The sequence below is a fragment of the Phalacrocorax aristotelis genome, chromosome 8, assembly GCF_949628215.1.
Source record: "Phalacrocorax aristotelis chromosome 8, bGulAri2.1, whole genome shotgun sequence".
NCBI lineage: Eukaryota > Metazoa > Chordata > Aves > Suliformes > Phalacrocoracidae > Phalacrocorax > Phalacrocorax aristotelis.
In genome coordinates, this window is record NC_134283.1 from 11,101,806 (window position 1) to 11,121,535 (window position 19,730).

General features: G+C 38.1%; 1 protein-coding gene across 3 annotated transcripts; it reads left to right on the forward strand.

Moving 5' to 3' along the window:
- Window positions 1-295: 295 nt before the first annotated feature.
- Window positions 296-17,952, forward strand: UBA2 (ubiquitin like modifier activating enzyme 2). Of its 3 annotated transcripts, none has more exons than XM_075101377.1 (17): window positions 296-545; window positions 4,366-4,449; window positions 4,716-4,786; window positions 5,923-5,987; window positions 6,463-6,563; window positions 6,726-6,847; window positions 7,515-7,582; window positions 9,513-9,634; window positions 10,498-10,597; window positions 11,145-11,305; window positions 12,229-12,322; window positions 12,406-12,518; window positions 12,991-13,146; window positions 13,704-13,800; window positions 14,400-14,505; window positions 15,286-15,422; window positions 16,870-17,952. In XM_075101377.1, the coding sequence occupies exons 1-17, from the start codon at window positions 402-404 to the stop codon at window positions 17,049-17,051; spliced, it is 1,923 nt and encodes a 640-aa protein (XP_074957478.1). In that variant the 5' UTR covers window positions 296-401; the 3' UTR covers window positions 17,052-17,952. The 3 variants fall into 3 exon arrangements, with proteins under 3 accessions (XP_074957478.1, XP_074957479.1, XP_074957480.1); XM_075101378.1 differs by lacking the exon at window positions 296-545 and adding an exon at window positions 821-1,163; XM_075101379.1 differs by lacking the exon at window positions 296-545 and adding an exon at window positions 2,906-3,148.
- The last annotated feature ends 1,778 nt before the right edge of the window (window positions 17,953-19,730 follow it).

Below are 19,730 nucleotides of genomic sequence, written 5' to 3' on the forward strand. Positions count from 1 at the left end.
CGGTGCCCCACGGGTGCTAGGCCGGCTCTCTGCTCTGCTGGGGCGGGTCGCACGGACGCGCAGTTTGTGCGCCGAGACCCGGCTGTAGCAGACAGGCGAGGGCCGCCTTTCCGTCGGGCCCGGGCATCCCCTGGCCGAGGCTCACCTGCGGGCGCGGGCGGCGGCGGCGGGAGCGGGGCTCGAACCGTCGGGCTTTCCCGAGTCCGCTCCGCCCCGCCGCGGTCTTCCTGGGCGGTGGGCGGGAGAGGGCCGAGGCCCTCCCCGCTGGCAGGGGGCGCTGCGCGCCAGGCGGGCGGCCGCCGCTCTGGTCGGGGCCGGGCTCGCTGTCCGGAGTGCGGCCCGGCTGAGGAGAGCCGCGCGGAGCCGCTCCCGCCGCCCGCCGTTGTTCCCCGCCTGCCGTCATGTCCGTGCCGGTGTCGGGCCCCTTGCGCAGTGAGCTGGCGGAGGCCGTGGCCCAGGCGCGGCTCTTGGTGGTGGGAGCCGGCGGCATCGGCTGCGAGCTCCTCAAGGACCTGGTGCTCACCGGCTTCAGCAACATCGACGTGGTGCGGGCCGGGGCCGCGGCCGGGAGCGAGGCCGGGGCGGATGGGGGGCCGTCGGGCGGCGCGGCGGGGGCCGGGGGCGGGCGGGGCGCGACCAGGGAGCGGGGCGGGGGCCGGGGCCCGGGGTGGCGGTGGCGGGCGCGGGGGCGCTGTGGCGGCGCGGCCCCTCCCGCCGGCCGCATTGTCTGCGTGTTTTCAAACTGCTCCGGGCCCGCCAAAGCCGCCGGGCGAGGCCGCCGCGCCGCCCCCGCCGCCGGGGGACGGGCCCCGCCACAAAGGGGCCGCGGCCTGCCGGCGCCATCCGCGGGCCCGCCCTGCCCGGGCTCCCCGCCGGGGCGAGCGCCGGGAAGACGCGGGAAAGGGCGGTCTTACCCCTCCTTGCCTCGCCCGAAGGTCGAGCCGCCTTCTTGGGGCAGCGGCGGGCCCCGCCGCCGATCGGCGGAGGAGCGGCTGCGCCTCCCCGGGACCCGTGAGTGAAACCCCCGGGCAGGCATCGGTGTGCCATCTTGGCCGCCCCGCCGCTGCTCGCTGAAGCCCGAGTTTTCGCCTGGTGCCGCCTTTGCCGGTGCTGTGGGTGATGGTCCGGGGATGGATCGCAGCGAGACGCAAAATGCGTGGGAGGTGAACTGTATTTTTAGATACCGTGTTGTAAAACTGTCAGTCTTAGAAGTCCGGTCACGATAGCTCCCCGCGGGCTGTTGCTTTCACTTTTGCTTCCTGATGCTAATCTCTTGAGTATGCACAGGAAGGGTAGTACTGAGAGGATCGGAATGAAAACGGGACAGAGCAAAATACTATTAGCAAAACTCTGATTACCTAGTTTCCAGACCTTTATTAAACTCTTACTGTAGTTACTAAAAGTATACGGTTTTAAGAAATCAGGGGGGTATAAATCCAGCTAGAGCACAGGTCTGTTTCCTTGAATACGTTTTTATCTGCATGTGCCGGACGAGGAGCCGCACCTGAGAGTTTTGTATGACCAGTTGGAAAAGTTTGGTTTTACCGTCAGGCTTGTTGAGCACAGCATGTCAGGAACCGCTTTTATCTAAAACTATATCAGCTTGTAGAAGAGTACAGCTACTGGTTTGCCTTGTTACTCGTACAACTTGGGCCTTTCTACTGAAACACTTTCTGGAATTTGTAGGATATGGTTAAGTGTAATTCCAAATTGTTCCTTTGATTTGAGTCTGCCACGGAGAGCCTCTCCAGTTTTAACATTGTACCAGTGAAGTAAACATACAGAGAAGAGTGGAAGCCTGCATTTTCTGTACTCTTTTTTTTTTCCCCCCTCCTTTGCTTTTTTCCCTGCCTTACTATGTCATTTGTGTACACCTGCGGTCCGTTATATAATAGAGTTTAATATCTGATGTTTTTCCTGTTAGTCATTAGGCATAAATCTTGTAGGGGTGTGCTTATTGTTTCACTTCTTATAGTTTGGCTTTTTCGTATTGTCGTTCAAGGCCGCTTGGTTGTTCTCCATTAACTTAAGTACATGTTGGATCAGGGCCATCTTCATTTAAAAATATCATTGGCAGTGTTTTATGCAAGGCAGTAATGTTTCGGTAACATATGGAGTGGGTGGGCAAAAGATGAGCAAAAAGATAATTGTTACGTAAAGAAGAAATTTGCTGTTACGAGACTAAATTGCTTTTGTTAATGAATGTTTGTGATAATGTTGAGGGTTTCCCTTGGTTATTAAATACTAACAAGCTTGAACACCTGAAAATGCTTTTTATTTTTATAAGTAAGTTTTAAAATATTTTAAAACAAAATATTAATACTAAAAGAAAAATCTAGTAGTTCTGAATACCAGACAGCTCAGAAATATGTTATTTCATCAAGTATACTTTGTTGAAAGGCAGGGTACTTGTCCTTGTGAATGAAGAATGAAATCAGATTACTAAAAATCCAAGCCTGAATTAAGAATGTGAATATATATTCTTAAGGAATTTTGAGGCCCCTCCTTCTAATTACAAAAATGGGAACAGTGTAAAAGTTATTTTAATAAGGGAGCTCTTAGATTCTGATTGTTCTTAGCTAGATTGAAGCTTCTGTTGAGGTCTAGTGATCTCATGTTTTCTTCTTGGAGAAAAACTTCCTTTGCTTCTTTTGGTCATAGTAATGCTTTCAGTTTTAGCTTATGTCACTTGTTACCATGTCCAGTTAAAATACGAAAAGCTTTATGGGTAGTGGAAGTTTTAATAGAATTATGCGCTTAATCATTTTCACTTGGGGTTCTCGGGCTTTTTGGCTTTGGGCTAAGCAAGCTTTTGAGTCTGTCTTATGAGAAGGGAAAGGAGGTAGAAATGTGTTTTCATGCAAATACTGTTTTCATGAAAAGACAGAAGACCATGGGTAGTTACAAGGGTACTATGGGTAATAAAGATTAACAGTTTCTGCTTTATAATACATTTATAAAACATTGTATATTTTCTGTTTGCTCTATATCCACAGGTGCTTTTATTTAGTGTTTAGATAAAACTCTTCAGCTATTATAGTTTTTAGTATATTAAAACTTAATCCTTGAATTAAAAACATTCCCTTCAGAAAACAGGAGGTTTAAGTTTGGAGCTTGGATCTCGCATGCAAAAGATCTTCAGTGAGAAGTATGTGGCATACTATTTTTGTTACTGAAGTTTGGTTAATAAAATTAAAAGCATATGGGAGCACCCTCAGTAGGTCATGTTTAAATTTCACACTGTGTAGTCAGTCTGACGGTACTCTCCATATAGCTGAAAGCGTTACTATATTCAGTATGTCAGCATTATCTGTGGGAGCTTGGGAGAAATACCTCTGAGGCTCAGAAACATTGCCTCCCTCCCCTCCTAGTTAAAAATGTTAGGGACAGGAGAGGACTTCTAAAAAGATTGGTTGATCAGAGAAACTCTTTAATTAAAGGAAAAGTAGTTGCTACAAAGGTGGGAATAAATCTTCTCAAAGTTCTAATTAGATCTATTTAATTCTTGGGTGGGGGGTAAAGACATTTGAAATTATGATGTTCATGTGCATATATTAATACACAGAAATATGGCCGTTGGGAATGACAGTCATGGCATCCTTTGGGGTTGTACATCACAGGTGTTTTGTGGTATATATTTTTAAACATCTCCATTGCGTGATTGGACACTTTTTCCCATAAGTAGACTTCATAATTTTTAATATGCGCCTAAGCAGTTCGTCCTGGTGACAAACAGTAAAAGCTTTTGCCCTGCAGCATATGAATGAAATTACAATATAGCCCTCAGTTTACTGATTCAGTTGCTCAAATATAAAGTAGAAGTACTAATTAGTTTGCCGAGTACCCTTTCTTGGGCCTTGGGGGAGCATGGTACAGAGCCAGCGTTCAGGGTGGTTAGTCCCATGTAGAGTCTGACTGGACCTGTCTAGGCTGGTTTCTGCAGTATCTCCTCTGAGTTTGTACACTGCTCCTGATGAATTCTCGCTAAAATCTTTATCCTGTGGTAAATAGCACAATTGGTTATTGACTTTCCGCTAACTACTGTGCATACGTATCTCAAAATTCATGTGCGTTTTCAGTAGGGACTCTTTCTTCAGAAAGTTTGTTGTCATGTGGCCCTTAATTTTTGACACATAGTTCCATTGCTAGTAATTATTTTAAATGTGTGGATTCCTGAAGATGATTAGGGGCTTCCTGGTGCCTCTACAGTTTCTGTAGTGTAGATGTAACACCCACATGCAGGTCTGAAAAGGGATCTGTAAAGTTTATGCATTTTGGTGAATTGCATTTGCTTCGAACTCTGTTAAGGAATTTGTTCCTTTTATTTCTGTAAAAGTGAAATGGCTCTCTCTTATGCGTTTGTAGATTGATTTGGATACTATTGATGTCAGCAATCTCAACAGGCAGTTTTTGTTTCAAAAGAAACATGTTGGAAGATCAAAATCACAGGTGAGGAAAAAGCCAAAGCTTGAGTCTTACTTACTCAATATTATTTTATGGACAGTGTTAGAAGCATGTCACAATTTTGTTTCTACTGGGAAGAGGTAAGCGTTGGTTGGTTCATCATGGCTATCCACAACATGTTGTTATAAAAAATATTTAAATCTTTTAAGGTAGTCAACTTACTCAATACTCAGCTCTATCGAGTCTTATCTTTAGAAGGAAGGAAGAAATAATAAGTGGTTTTTTTGTTTTTGTTTTTTTTTTATTTCTAGGTTGCCAAGGAAAGCGTGTTACAGTTTTATCCAGAAGCTAATATTATAGCTTACCATGATAGCATCATGAAGTATGTTTGTTTTTAAGCTCTAATTACATTTTGATTTGCAAGTACTGTATTATTTAAATGCTACAATGGTGTGCTTTAAGGTATTTTACAAAGCTACCGCAGTAGGAAGAAATAGCTGTAAATATGAGACTACCACACACCTGAGTGGGAGTGTGGAATTTGCATGGGTTTTCTTAAGCTCTGCTAGTAAGCTGTAGTCATTTGCTTGTGTCTATTTTTCATTTTATTAGCAACATTTGCTATATAAGTTTCTACACTGTAAGGATGCCCTGATGTCTTGAGCAATAATTAGGTTAAGATAAATGTGGCTGTTGAGTCTGTGATTAAAAAAAATGAAGTCCTTTGTGTGTGTGTAGGTAACTGATAATCATTTATATATGCCCAAAACTATTAAAATTTAGTCTTTGTGATCCATAACCAATGAGTACAAGATTATGTAGATTTTTATTAGCTGTTTCCCATGTTTTAATTTATACTTGTCCAGTGTCCTAAAAACTGATATTCTGTAATGTTAAGGTTTGGACTCTGATGTTGCTACTAGCCACTGAAACACTGACTCATTGCATCCTTCTCCTGAAGCTGTAAAACTGTTAATCCTGTTTCCTCTTTACTGTCTCTTCTTTGCCACCTTCTTCTTTAAATCAGAAAAACACAATGTAAAGCTACTAAAGTGTCAAGATTTTAAAATCCCATGTCTTGGCTCCTAAGGGTATGGAGACACGATAAAAATCAATTGAACTATCACAGTATAATGAATTATCAACAGTCTGATGAGCTGTGGTAATTACAGTGTGCACGTTTAGCCTCAGCTGGTGGTTTTAAGGTCAGTTACCCACAGCTCAGCCAATTTACTCATTAGGTCAGAGCAGTATAATCACTTTTTTGTTGTCTGCTTGTTTCATTGGTCGAATTAGTACTAATTGCAAGAGCTTCCTTCCAGCAGCATAAAATTCATGCTTTCACTCAGCTTTAAAATGGGCAGAAGACAAATGGGGCAGTTAAAGGGTAGCAGTAAACTTACATGTAATTTATCACATAAACAACAGTCCACCCTTTGCATGTGTATCGTTTCTGTTGTGGCATAATAACCAACAACTTTGATATGCCATTTTGAGTATTGTTTTTCTTTTCTGTAGCCCTGACTATAACGTAGAGTTCTTCCGCCAGTTTACGTTGGTTATGAATGCTCTGGATAACAGAGGTGAAGTTTTCACTATGATTTTGTATTGGAGATGAAAATACTGTTGCTTGTTCATAGAAACAGAACTTTAGTGTGTTCTACTTTTAGTATTTCTGCAGTGTCAGTTAAATAACAAGTACCTTCTTAACCCATCTGTAGTTTGACTAATGCTTGTGTGCTTTACTAGAAGCTTGAAAGGGTAGCTAGTGCTGTTACAGGTGTTTTGAAAGTAACCATTAACTGCTATGTTGCTGCTTTATGGGAACTGATGAATATTGTGTGTATGTAACTTTATTCAGTTGTTTGCTATATTTAATAGTGTCAACATATTTTGTGTTAATTGGAAAACTCACTTTGTAAAAAAGGTGTGCTCTACAGTGAAATAAGGCAGATTAAGGATAAATGTTTGCATAGGAGGCTAGTTTGAATTTGGAGAAGTAAAATTTTTTTTCCCCCCAATTATTCAACTTTTTCTTTAAAAACTCTTGATTTGCAGCTGCCCGTAACCATGTGAACAGGATGTGCCTGGCTGCTGATGTTCCTCTTATAGAGAGTGGAACTGCAGGCTACCTTGGACAAGTAACAGTTATTAAAAAGGTTAGGTTGTGTATTACTCTTGTCGCTTTAAGTTTAAATAATTGGCTATTTTAGACAACAGGGACTTGGGTGTTCTGAGATACAGTTACAGCTCATCTGGTAATAGGATATACTATCAGCAGCCGTCACAGTGTGGCAAGTAAATATTTCCCTTTTCACCAGGGAGTGACAGAATGTTACGAATGTCATCCTAAACCAACTCAGAAGACTTTCCCAGGCTGCACAATCCGAAATACGCCATCGGAACCTATCCATTGCATTGTGTGGGCTAAGTATTTGTTCAAGTAAGTGATTTATTTTTTTTTTTTTAAAGAAAATAGGTACTGTGGTTCACTCTTCTAGTTTCTAAACCTACAGACAGAGAAATAAAGTGGAAACCCTTTTTTGGTGTGGGTTGTTTTTTTTTTTAATTGAGTGTGGATTATAGCAAAAACTTCCAGTTCTTTGACCTGGGTTTTGGGGAGGTTTTTTTTGGACCATTTTTTTTTCTTTTAATACATAGATGGAAGGTTGGTTAATACATAGGCCTTGCTCTGATATCACAGAAAATCTGGCAAAGTAGTTCGGAACAGCAATGCAGGTTAAGGTTACTTTATTCTTCACCTTTCTGTGAAGTTAACACATTTTTTGATTTAATGCATGTGCTAACAGATGTAAAGGTTGCTGGGATCTTGGAGGGTTATTAGCAATTCATTCAGTACTGCAGTATAAATATGAGGCTGGGTGAACTATTGGGTGAGTTATACAGGACTCTTTTGCTACATTCGTTTTTGTATTGGACATTTTGTGTTGCCAGTGTTAAGTCCATGTGTGATGAATCCCAACAATTTAAAAAGCAATGTATGAAGTGGCATTCTGATAGCAAGAATTCTAAAGACATTAGTAAATATTTCAGTCTTTAACCAGATATGATGAAATTCTAGTGTTTTGTTTTTCTTAATTGTTATATAGCCAGTTGTTTGGAGAAGAAGATGCTGATCAAGAAGTCTCTCCTGACAGAGCTGATCCTGAAGCTGCCTGTGAGTAAGCTTGTAGCTTACCCTGTTACTGAAATGTTCTATTTCAGAGATTATGACTTGTTTCTGTACATTTCCTGAGGTTAGAGACTTCAGCTCGACTTTTCTTTTAAGAGGACTCCATTTACTGTACCCTTGGACAACAAGAATTTGGGGGGTGTTAACAGTAGTTTCCCTTCCAGAACTTCCTGTACACTGTGCATAATTTGGCTCCCTCATACTGCTGCTTATTAGATACTTGAAAAAATTTCAGTGTTTTTAGTTAACATAATGCATAGCAGGGGTTTTTGCATGGAGAATGTGCAATAAATACTCTTCAGAATGACAATAATGTAATAGTTTCACCTGCCAGAACTGTGGCCTTTGTGGGCCTAAAACATTATTAAAATTATTACTTCAGTTCTTGTGAAAACTTTTTAATAAAGTGTAAGATGGGTCACTCGCAGTGACTAATTTTTCTCAGATAGTGTTTTTAGAACAGCTGTGAGAAACGCAGTCGATACACTCTCTAATCATAAAGTTTCAGTTAACACAGCCAGTGCAAGATATGTGATTTAGATTAAGAGGCTTGTATCTGGAGACTCCTGTTCCCTCTGCAGCAAACCATCTTCCCTATGTGCACAGAAACTTGAAGTGAAAAGTGAGCTTGAAGTGCAAATTAAATATAACTGGTCTTCACAGGGTGGCCTTCCCCCCCCCCCCCCCCCGTATATTTTGATCTGTTGGAGTGCTTCCTTCCCTACAGCTGGGAGGCTTGTCTTTTGAACTGAAGACTGAGAACTGAGTGATAATTTGTAGTCACTCTGCATTTTCCGCTCCTGGCTGAGGGATTGCAAGGAAATAACAGGGATCGTGCTTGAACTCTTCCAGCCTGAAACACTTCAGTGTTAATCTACATAGGAAATATGCCCATTTTGAGATATGTTTTTGTAGCTATTACATATTTTTTCTGTAAGGCCAGTAACCATAGTTACTATGAAGGTGAATAAGCATCATTGTTTGTTGCTTCTTTTGGATCCTTTGACAGATGAATGGGCTTGGGAGAGGGAGCTTAGAGGATCCTCTAACTCTTCAGATTCTCTGAACATCAGATAGTGATCACTCAACAGGTTGTTCCTATGGGAAGTGCAGAATGAAATAGCTGAGACTTAAAAAGAGCGGCATATAAACTCACTTAAAAAAACGGCTGTTCAGCATGCATGATTAAGCAGTCACTTAGAATAATAAAGATAAGGACTAACTGCAAAAAGTAGTAGACAGCTTCACAGTGCAAAATGACGGCAATGAGACATAAGATTTGGTGCAGATAAATATGATGCAAATGATGCATCGGTGAAAGGGGGTAAACATTCACAAGTTTGCATATAAAGTGATGTTCTCTGAGTTGATTTTTCTCATTCAGTTCATTCAGTCAAGATGTTAATAGTTTTATGAAAACATCAACCTGCTGCTTATTAGGAATCACAACAGCAATTGCTGGATGTGACTGAGAAAGAAACACGAAACGAACAGCATCTGTATGTGTGGAATTTTTTTGTATAGGAGTAACCAGAGGTAGAAAGCAGATTTTTTAAAATCTTTTTTTTTTTCCCTTTTGTGTTGAAGTTCTAACCAAATGAAGACTCTTCTGCCAGGGAAAAAGAGTACTAAGGGGATGGTTAGAGATTTATGAAATCGCAACATTATGTGGAGAAAATTAATAGGAAGTGATTGTTCACTGTTTCTGCCAATAAAGGAATTAGGTGACATCAAGTTAAATTAGGGAGTTGCAGAAGCAAATAGGAGAAGTTGCACTGTGTCTAATTCAGGTCTTGTTCGGCACAGTAAAGCCATTTTATGGTCCCTGCATAATTTTGGTTAATGACTTGGTGAAATATTTGGACGTGTTTTTCCTTTTTTTGAATTAAAATATTGGCTAACACTTTATTAATAGGGGAGCCAGCAGAAGCAGAAGCCAGAGCACGAGCATCCAATGAAGATGGTGAGATTAAACGTGTTTCAACTAAGGAGTGGGCTAAATCAACTGGATACGATCCAGTTAAACTTTTTACTAAGGTATCTTCTTTACTCCCAATAAATGTCTTTATTTGAAGTGTATGAGGTGCTTTAAAGTTAAGTCAAAACCCAGTTTGGACACTTAATGCTAGCCATCAATTATGCAATTACGTTATGACTTCCACCAATTTTGCTGTGATGTTGGTCTTTTACAACGCTTGCTTGTTTTACAGTGTTCCATCTGTGTCTGTACAGATGGCTTCAACAGCTTGTCCATACTGTATGGAAAAAAATTCATTCAAATTACTTTTAATGTGAAAAGGAAAACTTGAGTTCTGTAGGAGTTTCACTGGGCGTAATCAGAACCAGTCTGAGGACCTAAAAGCTATCAGTCATCTTCTGTGTATAATCAGGGTCTGACATAAGAAAATACAAACTGGTTTAGGAGTTCTTCTTCTAAATAGTTGCTGAAAGTGGATAAATAAAGGAAATAGTATACAATGTAATGTTGATAGTTAGTAATAACTTTACTTTAGAAATTCACTGGCATGTAGGTAATATCTCAGAGAGACTATACAAAGAGCTGTAGTGATGGCTGCAGTAGGCACACGAACCCACTGTTTGGACAATTGTTTCTTGATTTTTACTTTACACCCCCCCCCAGTCAGAGCTGTGTCTGTGTTATGCAATAGGTGTTAGAGAATGGGGAATAATGAGTTTTTCAAATCTGGGTGGATTTTTTTCCCCTGTGGAGTTTGGTTTTTATTTATGTGGTTGAAAATATTTTTCAGGCAGAGGAGCAAAACCTCATAAATCTAATGCTGATTTTTCAATTTCAGAGCAAATGTAAACATAAAGTATGTCTCTATTTTTCTCCCCTTTCATTTTAATGTTTTTGTTGGGTTTTTTTTAATGTTTCCTAGCTTTTCAAAGATGATATTAGATATCTACTGACAATGGATAAGCTGTGGAGGAAAAGAAAGCCTCCGGTGCCACTGGACTGGGCCGAGGTACAAAATCAAGGTAATTGTCCCTTTTCCCACTGAATACCTGTAAGTCATAGCTGCTGGTTTTTAATGCATCTCTGCAATATATACACTTTCTCACTGACACAAGTGAGTACTGGTAATGAACACATTAATTCTTTGCGATTCTTGAAAAATTTAGATTTTTCTTTATATAGAAAATGTGTTTTCTAAAATTGTTTTGCAATTGTTATTTTAGATACTTGGTATTTGCTGTAGAAAAATCACATTTCACAAAATTACATGTCAGCTTATTCTAGGAGACCTTACCATAAGCACCAATACATTTATCTCTAAAAGCTGAGTTTTGCTGAAAATTCACATTTACTGTAATTTGTGCATGTCTAGGCAATTGATACAAGCATAGCTTTAGTTGTAGTTTTAAATGCAGATTTGTTGTAAAATCTTGGGGCTACTGCAGTTTGAGATTGTTCTTCAATTTAGAAATTACTTAATTTTGCTGAAATTGGAAAATTCTTAGCTCTTTCAGAGAACTTATTTGGGATCTGTAAGTATTCCTGATATTTTTTTTTCTTTTCCCAAAGAGAAAAACATAACTGACCCACAAAATGAATCCTCTGCGGTCTTGAAAGATCAGCAGGTTCTCGATGTCAAGAGCTATGCACACTTATTTTCAAAGAGTGTTGAAACCCTGAGGCTTCACCTGGCTGAGAAGGGCGATGGAGCAGAGCTTATATGGGATAAGGTTAGTTTGCCAAATACATAAGAACCAGTTATACTCTACATATGTAGTGCAAATATTAATTGGACTCATTCAGTTTAGTTCTGAAATAGTACTACTTAAAAATGTCTGGCACCTCACTGAAAGTACTTTCAGTGCTTATAAACAAATATATACTTTAAATACTCTATTTTGTAACTCACCGAGTGTAGGAATTAACTATTGTGATGTAAAATAATTTACCAACTTTAAAAACCATAAATCTAGAGCTATTTGTAATATTTTTGGGGTTTTTATATTTTAATATTTTAATTATTAATTTTAAATTAATAATTTAATGCAATTGTATTTTTTCCTTTTTAGCTTTCTCTAAAACATGCTCTTATACAACAGTTTGTAGCTAGAGTTCTACTGAGTTGTCCATAGTAATTAGCTCTGACAGTAGGTATGTGATATATTACAAGTTTTGCTGAAGAAAAACAAGAAAATAATTTTGTCTTTGAGCACCAGAGACAGTGTAATCTTCCTGCAGTCATATGTCATGTGGCATAAGGAAAAAAAGTCACTTGTAAATAGGAGGACAAAACAGTAAAACAGTGTAACAACAGATAGTAAAAATACTGCTTTCTGAAACACTGATTTTTGAAACTGTGCATAAAACATTGTAAGGTTTAGGAATTAGATGTTATTTTGAGCATACAAGGCATTTGATTAATATTAATACACTAACCCAGTATGAAAATACTAAGTTCTAAACATGTATTTAAAGTACGTGTATTTAAAGTCTGAACATACCATCTGAAGGAGGAAGTATGTTGACTTTAAAATGGAATATTATACAGGCTTGTTTTTAACTTTGTTTTTGAGATTTTGGGAACCATGTGTTGCAGACTTTTTCCAATGAGTAATCTGATTTTTAAATACTTTTTCTATTAACTTCTTGCCAGGATGACCCTTCTGCAATGGATTTTGTCACTTCTGCTGCGAACCTCAGGATGCATGTTTTCAGTATGAATATGAAGAGCAGATTTGATATCAAGTGTAAGGATAAAACATAACATATTATTTAATGAAAATTATCTCATTTACTGTTAAAAATCTGCCTACTCTTCCTTGTTTTGCAGCAATGGCAGGAAATATTATCCCAGCTATAGCTACTACTAATGCAGTAATAGCTGGTCTGATAGTGCTGGAGGGTTTGAAGATTTTATCAGGAAAAATAGATCAGTGTAGAACGGTAAGTTGGAATAAGACACTTTCTTGTTATTCATTATTTGTTTAAAAGCCACATTTAACCTGCTTTGGCTATTGTGTAGTTTTACTGTCTCTCACGTGTTGTTGCTTCAGTAGATTCTGAATGTGTTGGGAACTTTCAGCTCCAATGAAAAAGAAGTGGAAGTCTCAAGGATTATTACATTCCTCTGATTTAATGAAAATTGGCTGTTGTATAGGAGAGAGAACCAGACTGACATCACTTGAAACGTGGTTGTTTCACGTTACAGATCTATTTGGCAATAGCTGGTCAGTGAACGCAGGTGTCATTGCAGACTGGCCATAATATGCACTTTCTCCTGTACAGCAGGCATGTCAAAGAGGATTAGGGAATAGGACTACCTGTGAAACTAAGAGAATAAATCTGTAGGAAAATAGGTCTTATGAGTGCTGTTACTTACAGAATAATTTGGGGGTTTTTTTTCTCTGTCCTCAAGATTTTTCTGAACAAGCAGCCAAATCCCAGAAAGAAGCTATTGGTTCCTTGTGCTTTGGATCCACCAAATCCTAACTGTTATGTATGCGCAAGTAAGCCAGAAGTGACTGTGAAACTTAACGTACACAAAGTTACTGTGCTAACACTCCAGGATAAGGTAAATCTTGAATATTAGCTACGGCTTTCATTTTTATTCTAATACTGTGAGTGATTAAAGTTAGGTTTTTGTTACATATATTTTGACCAAACATCAGCTGTTGATATTTGCTCATTTTGCATTTCTCGCAGCTACAAGAAGACCTAGATTAGCCAGTGTGCTTCTTGCTCATTTGTGATGTAGGTCTTGTGAAAGAATGTTTGTATTTGGAAATTTTTGGTGGTTTTAAAGCCTGTTCATACCTAACAGCAAAACACTAAATTTGTATTTCAGTTGAATAGTTCGGTAGCCACATTACAGTTGGGTAGTCACAACTGATTTGTAATTCTGTCATTTTATGAAGGATTCTAAAAAATTTTTCAGTATATCTGAACCTGTAGGTTTCAGACAGCAAAAATAATTGTTTTGTTGGTGGAGGTTAAAAAAAAAGCATAGGCTTTCAGCAGATGCCTGAAAATGAGCCAGGATAAGAAAATCAACATAATTCAAGGTTCTTTTCTTTTACTAATTGTTTTTTAAGTGAGATATTGATTAAATAATTTTATTCATCTTTTCAGATAGTGAAAGAAAAATTTGCTATGGTAGCACCAGATGTACAAATAGATGATGGAAAAGGAACTATTCTTATCTCTTCAGAAGAAGGAGAAACAGAAGGTATGCATACTGAAGCTGTTTAGATAAGAGTAGATAAAAACTAGGAAGAAACCAAGATATACAGAATGGAAGTATAGTAAATGTTTTAGTGTTCATCCTGTAAACTAATATTTGAAGAGAACTGGATTTGCAAGTATTTAAGTGCTACAAGCCTGCATGTCCAGTTCAGTTTTTCTATATAAAGTGCTTTTCACTTGGCGTGTCAGGATTCCTTTCAAGAAGAGGTATTCAGCTATGAAAGCACACCAGTTACTTTCCTCTGTTGGCAAATCCTGTTCATTTTCTTGTTCTTGGATTGTGGTCTTTTTATGATGCTTGTAGGCACTGTTGTAATACAAATACTATCTCCAAAATGCTCCTAATATAACAATAGTGAAATGCTTGAACACAATGCATGAGGGGTAAAAGAGTCAAACGTAAGCAGTTTTAACTCCTGATAGTCTTAAACATCAGCTTTTACTTTAAATATAGCTAATAAATGGTAATCTTATGTTTCTACATGAAACTTCTGGAGTACTTGTTTCCTCATATTTATTCTGGTGTAAAGGATCTTTGTATAAATAGCTGTATACACTGCAGTTTTTCCACTATTTTTCTAGCCAATAACCACAGGAAATTATCAGACTTTGGAATTCGAAATGGCAGTCGACTACAAGCAGATGATTTCCTCCAGGACTATACACTGCTAATCAATGTGCTTCATAGGTAAGGATTCTGAAAAAATTATTTTTGTGTATGTATGTAGAACAGTTCCACAGGGAATTTCCAACTCAGAATTTTAAATTCATTAGTAAAGCTCGAAAATTAAGCTGTGGAAAGAAAATACAGAGGTAAAAGAGGAACTGTTATTTTTGTTATGAATTTACAGAGTTTAGGTGGGTTTGGTTTTGGTTTTTTTTACAACAGTATTTGGAAAAGGTTTATCTGAATAATTTGTCATTACACAACACAAAAATACAGTGCAAAACCAAATTTACTTTTGGGGCAGCCAACAAGTGAGAAACTGCTGTTTGAAAAATAAAAGTGAAAAAAGGGCAACCTCCCCCTGCCCCAGTCTGCTGGGTAGTAGATCCTTGGCTTGCCTACCTGTGTTCAGATACAGCAATGCAAATAGAAGTCACTTTGAAATAATTGGTGTGTGTTATTTAACCCCAGATAAGTAATATACAGATTCTGTAGAGTAAATTAACACACTGTGCTTTCAGTGAGAATGGGAATGTGACATTGAGGAAGAAAGGTAAGCACAGGTGATGATTTTTCTCATTCCTAAGCATTTGAAGTCACAGGACTGGGCAGAACAGTGTTTACGAATAGAGACAGCATAAATTATAAAGGAGAACTGAACAGATATTCCTCTGTTCTCAATATGTTTTTCTCATTTTGTTGTAGTTGCAGGGTGCTCTAATACTTGAGTGATATACTTTGTGAAAAAGACAGTTTTTTATTTTTACCTGGTTGTTTAAAAGCATATGGATTTTTCTGCAGTGAAGACCTAGAAAAAGATGTAGAATTTGAAGTTGTTGGTGATACCCCTGAAAAAGTTGGCCCTAAACCATCAGAATCAGCATCCAAGAACATTACAAATGGTAGTGATGATGGAGCGCAACCCTCAACATCAACAGGTAAGTAACAGTAGTCAGTATTGAATTTAACCAAATAGTCTTTCAGTACGGTGCAGTCCTATTAAAATAGTTGTCTTCAGTTTTAGGACTTAACTTTGCCAACATGAAATAAAAGGCATTTAAGTTGCCTCTGTGTATAAATATAGTATTAAATAGAAAAATGCACATTTACAGCTGTTACAAAATGCACATTTGAGACTGTTACAAAGGTTTACAGTAAATACACCTTGAAATTATATAATTTAATTTGCAAGGGCTTAGTGGGGTGTCATCTTAAGTGCATCATTTGCACAGTGATTTAAGTAAATTCAGACCCATTCTATCTGATGGTCGCTCTATTGCTTGACAAAAAAGAATCAACCAAATTTGTCACTTTCTCCCTATGGATTAAAAATTACTTTGTGGATGTCTTTGTGTTTTATTTTGTTAATTTAAGAAGATGTCGTTATTGCCTGCTTACAGAATAATTATTTTTCACTTGTCAGGCAAAGCATGGCAGGAAAATAGTATTTGCTATCCAGGAAGAAGTACTATCACCTTCCTAACATAGGGTGTTTCTTTGAACAGTCAGAATAGTTTAACTCAGAGGAATATGGGATGCTTAAGCACTGAAAGCTAATTTACTGGGAACATCATACTGTTTTATAGGGATAGCATATGAATCTGAATACTACTTGTGCCGTGTAAGTTAGGTATCTGTAGATCTGTCTTGCACTCTTGGATGATGCTCCTTTGCCTGTTGAATGGTCCTATTTAAGTGCACAGTATGCAATCACTTCCCCTTGGCTCCAGTTTCAGGGGAGATCGAATGTTAAGGGTATTGCTGCAACTTATTTTAAATTATATTAAAAAAAACTAACATGAAATTAGTTTTTAGAGTGAATCTGTACTTCGAAACACAAAAAATCCACTAGATGTCTTTTAAAGTTCACCTTTGGTTCCATTTTCCTTTCTTTATACTATCCATTGTTATCCTTTAGCTCTTTGAGTCTGCTCACCCTTCCACTCCTCCTTCTCTTTGCACATTCTCTCTCTCAGGGAGCATGGCTTCTAGTGGGAGTTCCACTGAATGCACTAGGGAAAGGAGAGGCTGGACTACAGCTCAGTGTGTGTAACAGCTCTTTTTTGAAGGACTGCTGCAGACAGTGTGCAATTCTTCTATTTCGTACATGCAAAACAAAATTATGCTATTTCCCATATTTCTGGGTTATTGCAGGATTTTCCATACCTCTAGTGAAGAGGGAATAACCATGTGAAAAGCCTATTTTATACTGATTTTAGAGAAAATCAAAATACTCTTATGGTTGAATGACAAAGAATATGGACAAATAATGCTCCAAGATATAGTAGTTGTATTAGAGACATTCTTATCTTTATGTATGAAACTTGGTTTGAGAGTAGACTATCTTTACAGTTTGCATTTGAAGTAAAAACATGTATTTTGCAGCTCCAGATCAGGACGATCTATTGATTGTCGATTCTGAAGATGAAGGTACTTCAAGCAATGTTGATGATGATATGGAAAATAAAAGCCGCAAGAGAAAACTAGAAGATAAAGAGTGTGTCAGTACAAAGAGAGTGCGTACTGAGCAGACAGAAGAGCAAGATGAAATTATAGCATTAGACTGAACATGCAAATGCCCCTTGACAAAGTGATTCAGATAATGTAATACAGTAACAGCATATTGTGTTGGGATGTGAAAAGTGTCCAGAACTAGCCTAATTTTAAGGTCTTTGTTGCAAGTGAATACCAAACCACTGGCTTCAGTAATTTGTGTCTGTTTCTCTTGATAATGAAGCTCTCATCTTAATAGACTCTTTCAGAAGTTTTTCCATATTAATTCGATATATTAAATGTAGTAAAAACATAGTTTATGAATACTTACAGATAAGTATTTGCTTAAACAGTCATGGAAAAAGCATGTTATTTTTGTGTAAATACCTTTTAGGTTTAATTCAATAGGACAAAAAATACTCTTGTTTAGTAAAGCGTCATCATCTGATGCCCAGGTTTAAAATGACTACATTTTTATTTTTTGCTTGAAGAAAAATATTTTTAGCCTAGTCCTAAACGTTTTTCACACCCTGAACCAAGTAAAGAAGAAAATTCAATACAGCAAATTAGTGCCATGTTTTAACAGTGCTCTTAAACTTCAACTGGCACTATGTACATTACTGTAAAACTGTTAATTTACTCAAGTTTTTCAGCTCGTACTGCCTGGTATGTCAATGTAAGAAGCAAATTTTTGTGTATTGTTACAGTTTCAGGTTATTTATATTTGATGTTTTGTAAACTCAGATACTACTACTATACTGTACATCTGATGGACCAAATAAATGACATCTGAAATACTTGCTATATTTGCTTGCACAGTCCAAGTTTATGCTGACTTATGGGATTTTACAATGTATAGCCTTCAAAAATTACTGTTATTTTCATTTTTCTAAACATAACCGCGTAGTACAGAACTTAAGCTTCACTTGTTTGAGGTGAAAGGGGAATTTTTTTAATAAAACTTTTGTGAATGTTTTTTTTTCTTGGACAATCAATTATTGACCTCTTCACTTGGAGCATTTGCAGCACCACACGCATGCTTTCGCCACCTCATGCCTTCAGAAAGAAGGCAGCACTGGTCTCTTATAGGTTACACTTTGCACATAGGACAACACTGCAATGTTTAGAATCGGTAGCTTAAAGCCTGCTGCCTTCACTTAGCTATTTTGGTAGCTCTCAAAACAATCAGTGCTGATTCTTAGAACACATTAATCAGCCATTTCTGTCACTGTACTGAAATTACTTTCCAACTTGGTGTTAAGGAACCAAAACTGCTTGTATTTTAGATAAGTATGCAGAGTTAGCCTTACAGAGCAGAGAAATTGAGTAGACAAGACTCACTCTGTTATAGTTTGCAAACTGACTGAATTTTAAACAAGATGTTAACTGTATAGAAGGAGACTGTTAAAAAACAAAAACAAAAAACCCAACAACAATAAAAAAGCACCTTTTTAGGTTTTGGTTCCTGCATCTGGTTCTATCTAGTACAAAGGGCAGCTCTTAATCAGTGTTAAATTGCCAGTGCAGTGCAAAACTACAATTCTATGATGCAATTAATGTTTTATCTCTTCTTTTAGGTAGCAATCGTCATATGCAATGGCTTGCTTAGAGGCTTAATACGTCACTGTGAAATTAAATTCTTTTGAGTCAGTTGCTTCTTGACCAGCACGAGTGAAGAGTGAGTGGTAAAGACATGAATAAGAGACATTACAGAAAGGATTTTCAGTGCTACAATGAGAAACTTTTATAGTTCTTGTCATAAAGAGTTGAAGGATTAGAATTTAGTATGTCTGATTACATCTTCCAAAAATAAAGGCTGATGACATTTGGTTTTTTTAAGCTTTAGTAAAAATAAAATTACTGGTTTATTAAATCAGTTGTCAAATCGCCTGTTATCTGTGTAATGAGATGTGCTGCTCATTGTGACATAAGCAAAGCTTTATCGCAGCTGATGACACATCATGGATAGTGTGATCCTACCTCATGCACTACCTGAGAAATTTCCCTGCTTGTGCTGGTTGGTATTGAGGAATATAGATTTCTAACACTTACTAAGAGTAGAGGGTATAAGCCTGGTAACTATTGCATTGCATTAGTTTTACAGAAGTCGAGAGTGTTCATGACTTGGAAGTTGAGTGGTATATAAGCTGAATCAAAATAACATGCAACACCGGTTTTGGGGGTGAAAAAGAGGAGGGAGGACTATGCAGTCTCATGGGCTTCTATTCTTTAGGTTATTGGTGTTAATAGCATAAGATGACAGGACTGAAATGATTTCTTAAAATATTTGGGATGCTGTTGTCCAAGAAGATACACATAATAGTTTATCGGGGCAGTAGACAAGTCTGTCAATAAGGCCAGATCGCAAAAGTGTTCATAATTAACTAGGCATTGTATCTTAGATCGGGAGATACTGCTGCAGGACACTGGTTAAGTTTAGAGAAGCATTAATTTTAATTTTAATGATGCATCATCGTTTGGTTTGTAGCATGAAAGGTAGTCTAGAATTTAACTGCAAAGAGTTACATCTTGGTGTATTTAGGAGATGCAATTGTGCTGCTTTTTTCTGGGTAGTAAATAGATGGCAAAAAATAATAGATTCTTCCTGTAGAGTACTTTGAAGTGAATTTTATATATATATATAATAGTTATACTTTCTTTACATAGGCTGCTTCTATAGAGCATATAACAGGTTGTTCATATAGTGTCATCTGTTCTATTCAGTTCTTGTTAAGTTTGGCAATACTGAATGA

Excerpts from the sequence above, each read along its gene's own strand:
- UBA2 (XM_075101377.1), top strand. The coding sequence starts at position 402 with ATGTCCGTGCCGGTGTCGGGCCCCTTGCGCAGTGAGCTGGCGGAGGCC. Across the intron at positions 6,564-6,725 it reads AAGTAACAGTTATTAAAAAG|GGAGTGACAGAATGTTACGA; the intron begins GTTAGGTTGTGT and ends CCTTTTCACCAG. Across the intron at positions 7,583-9,512 it reads AGCTGATCCTGAAGCTGCCT|GGGAGCCAGCAGAAGCAGAA; the intron begins GTGAGTAAGCTT and ends CTTTATTAATAG.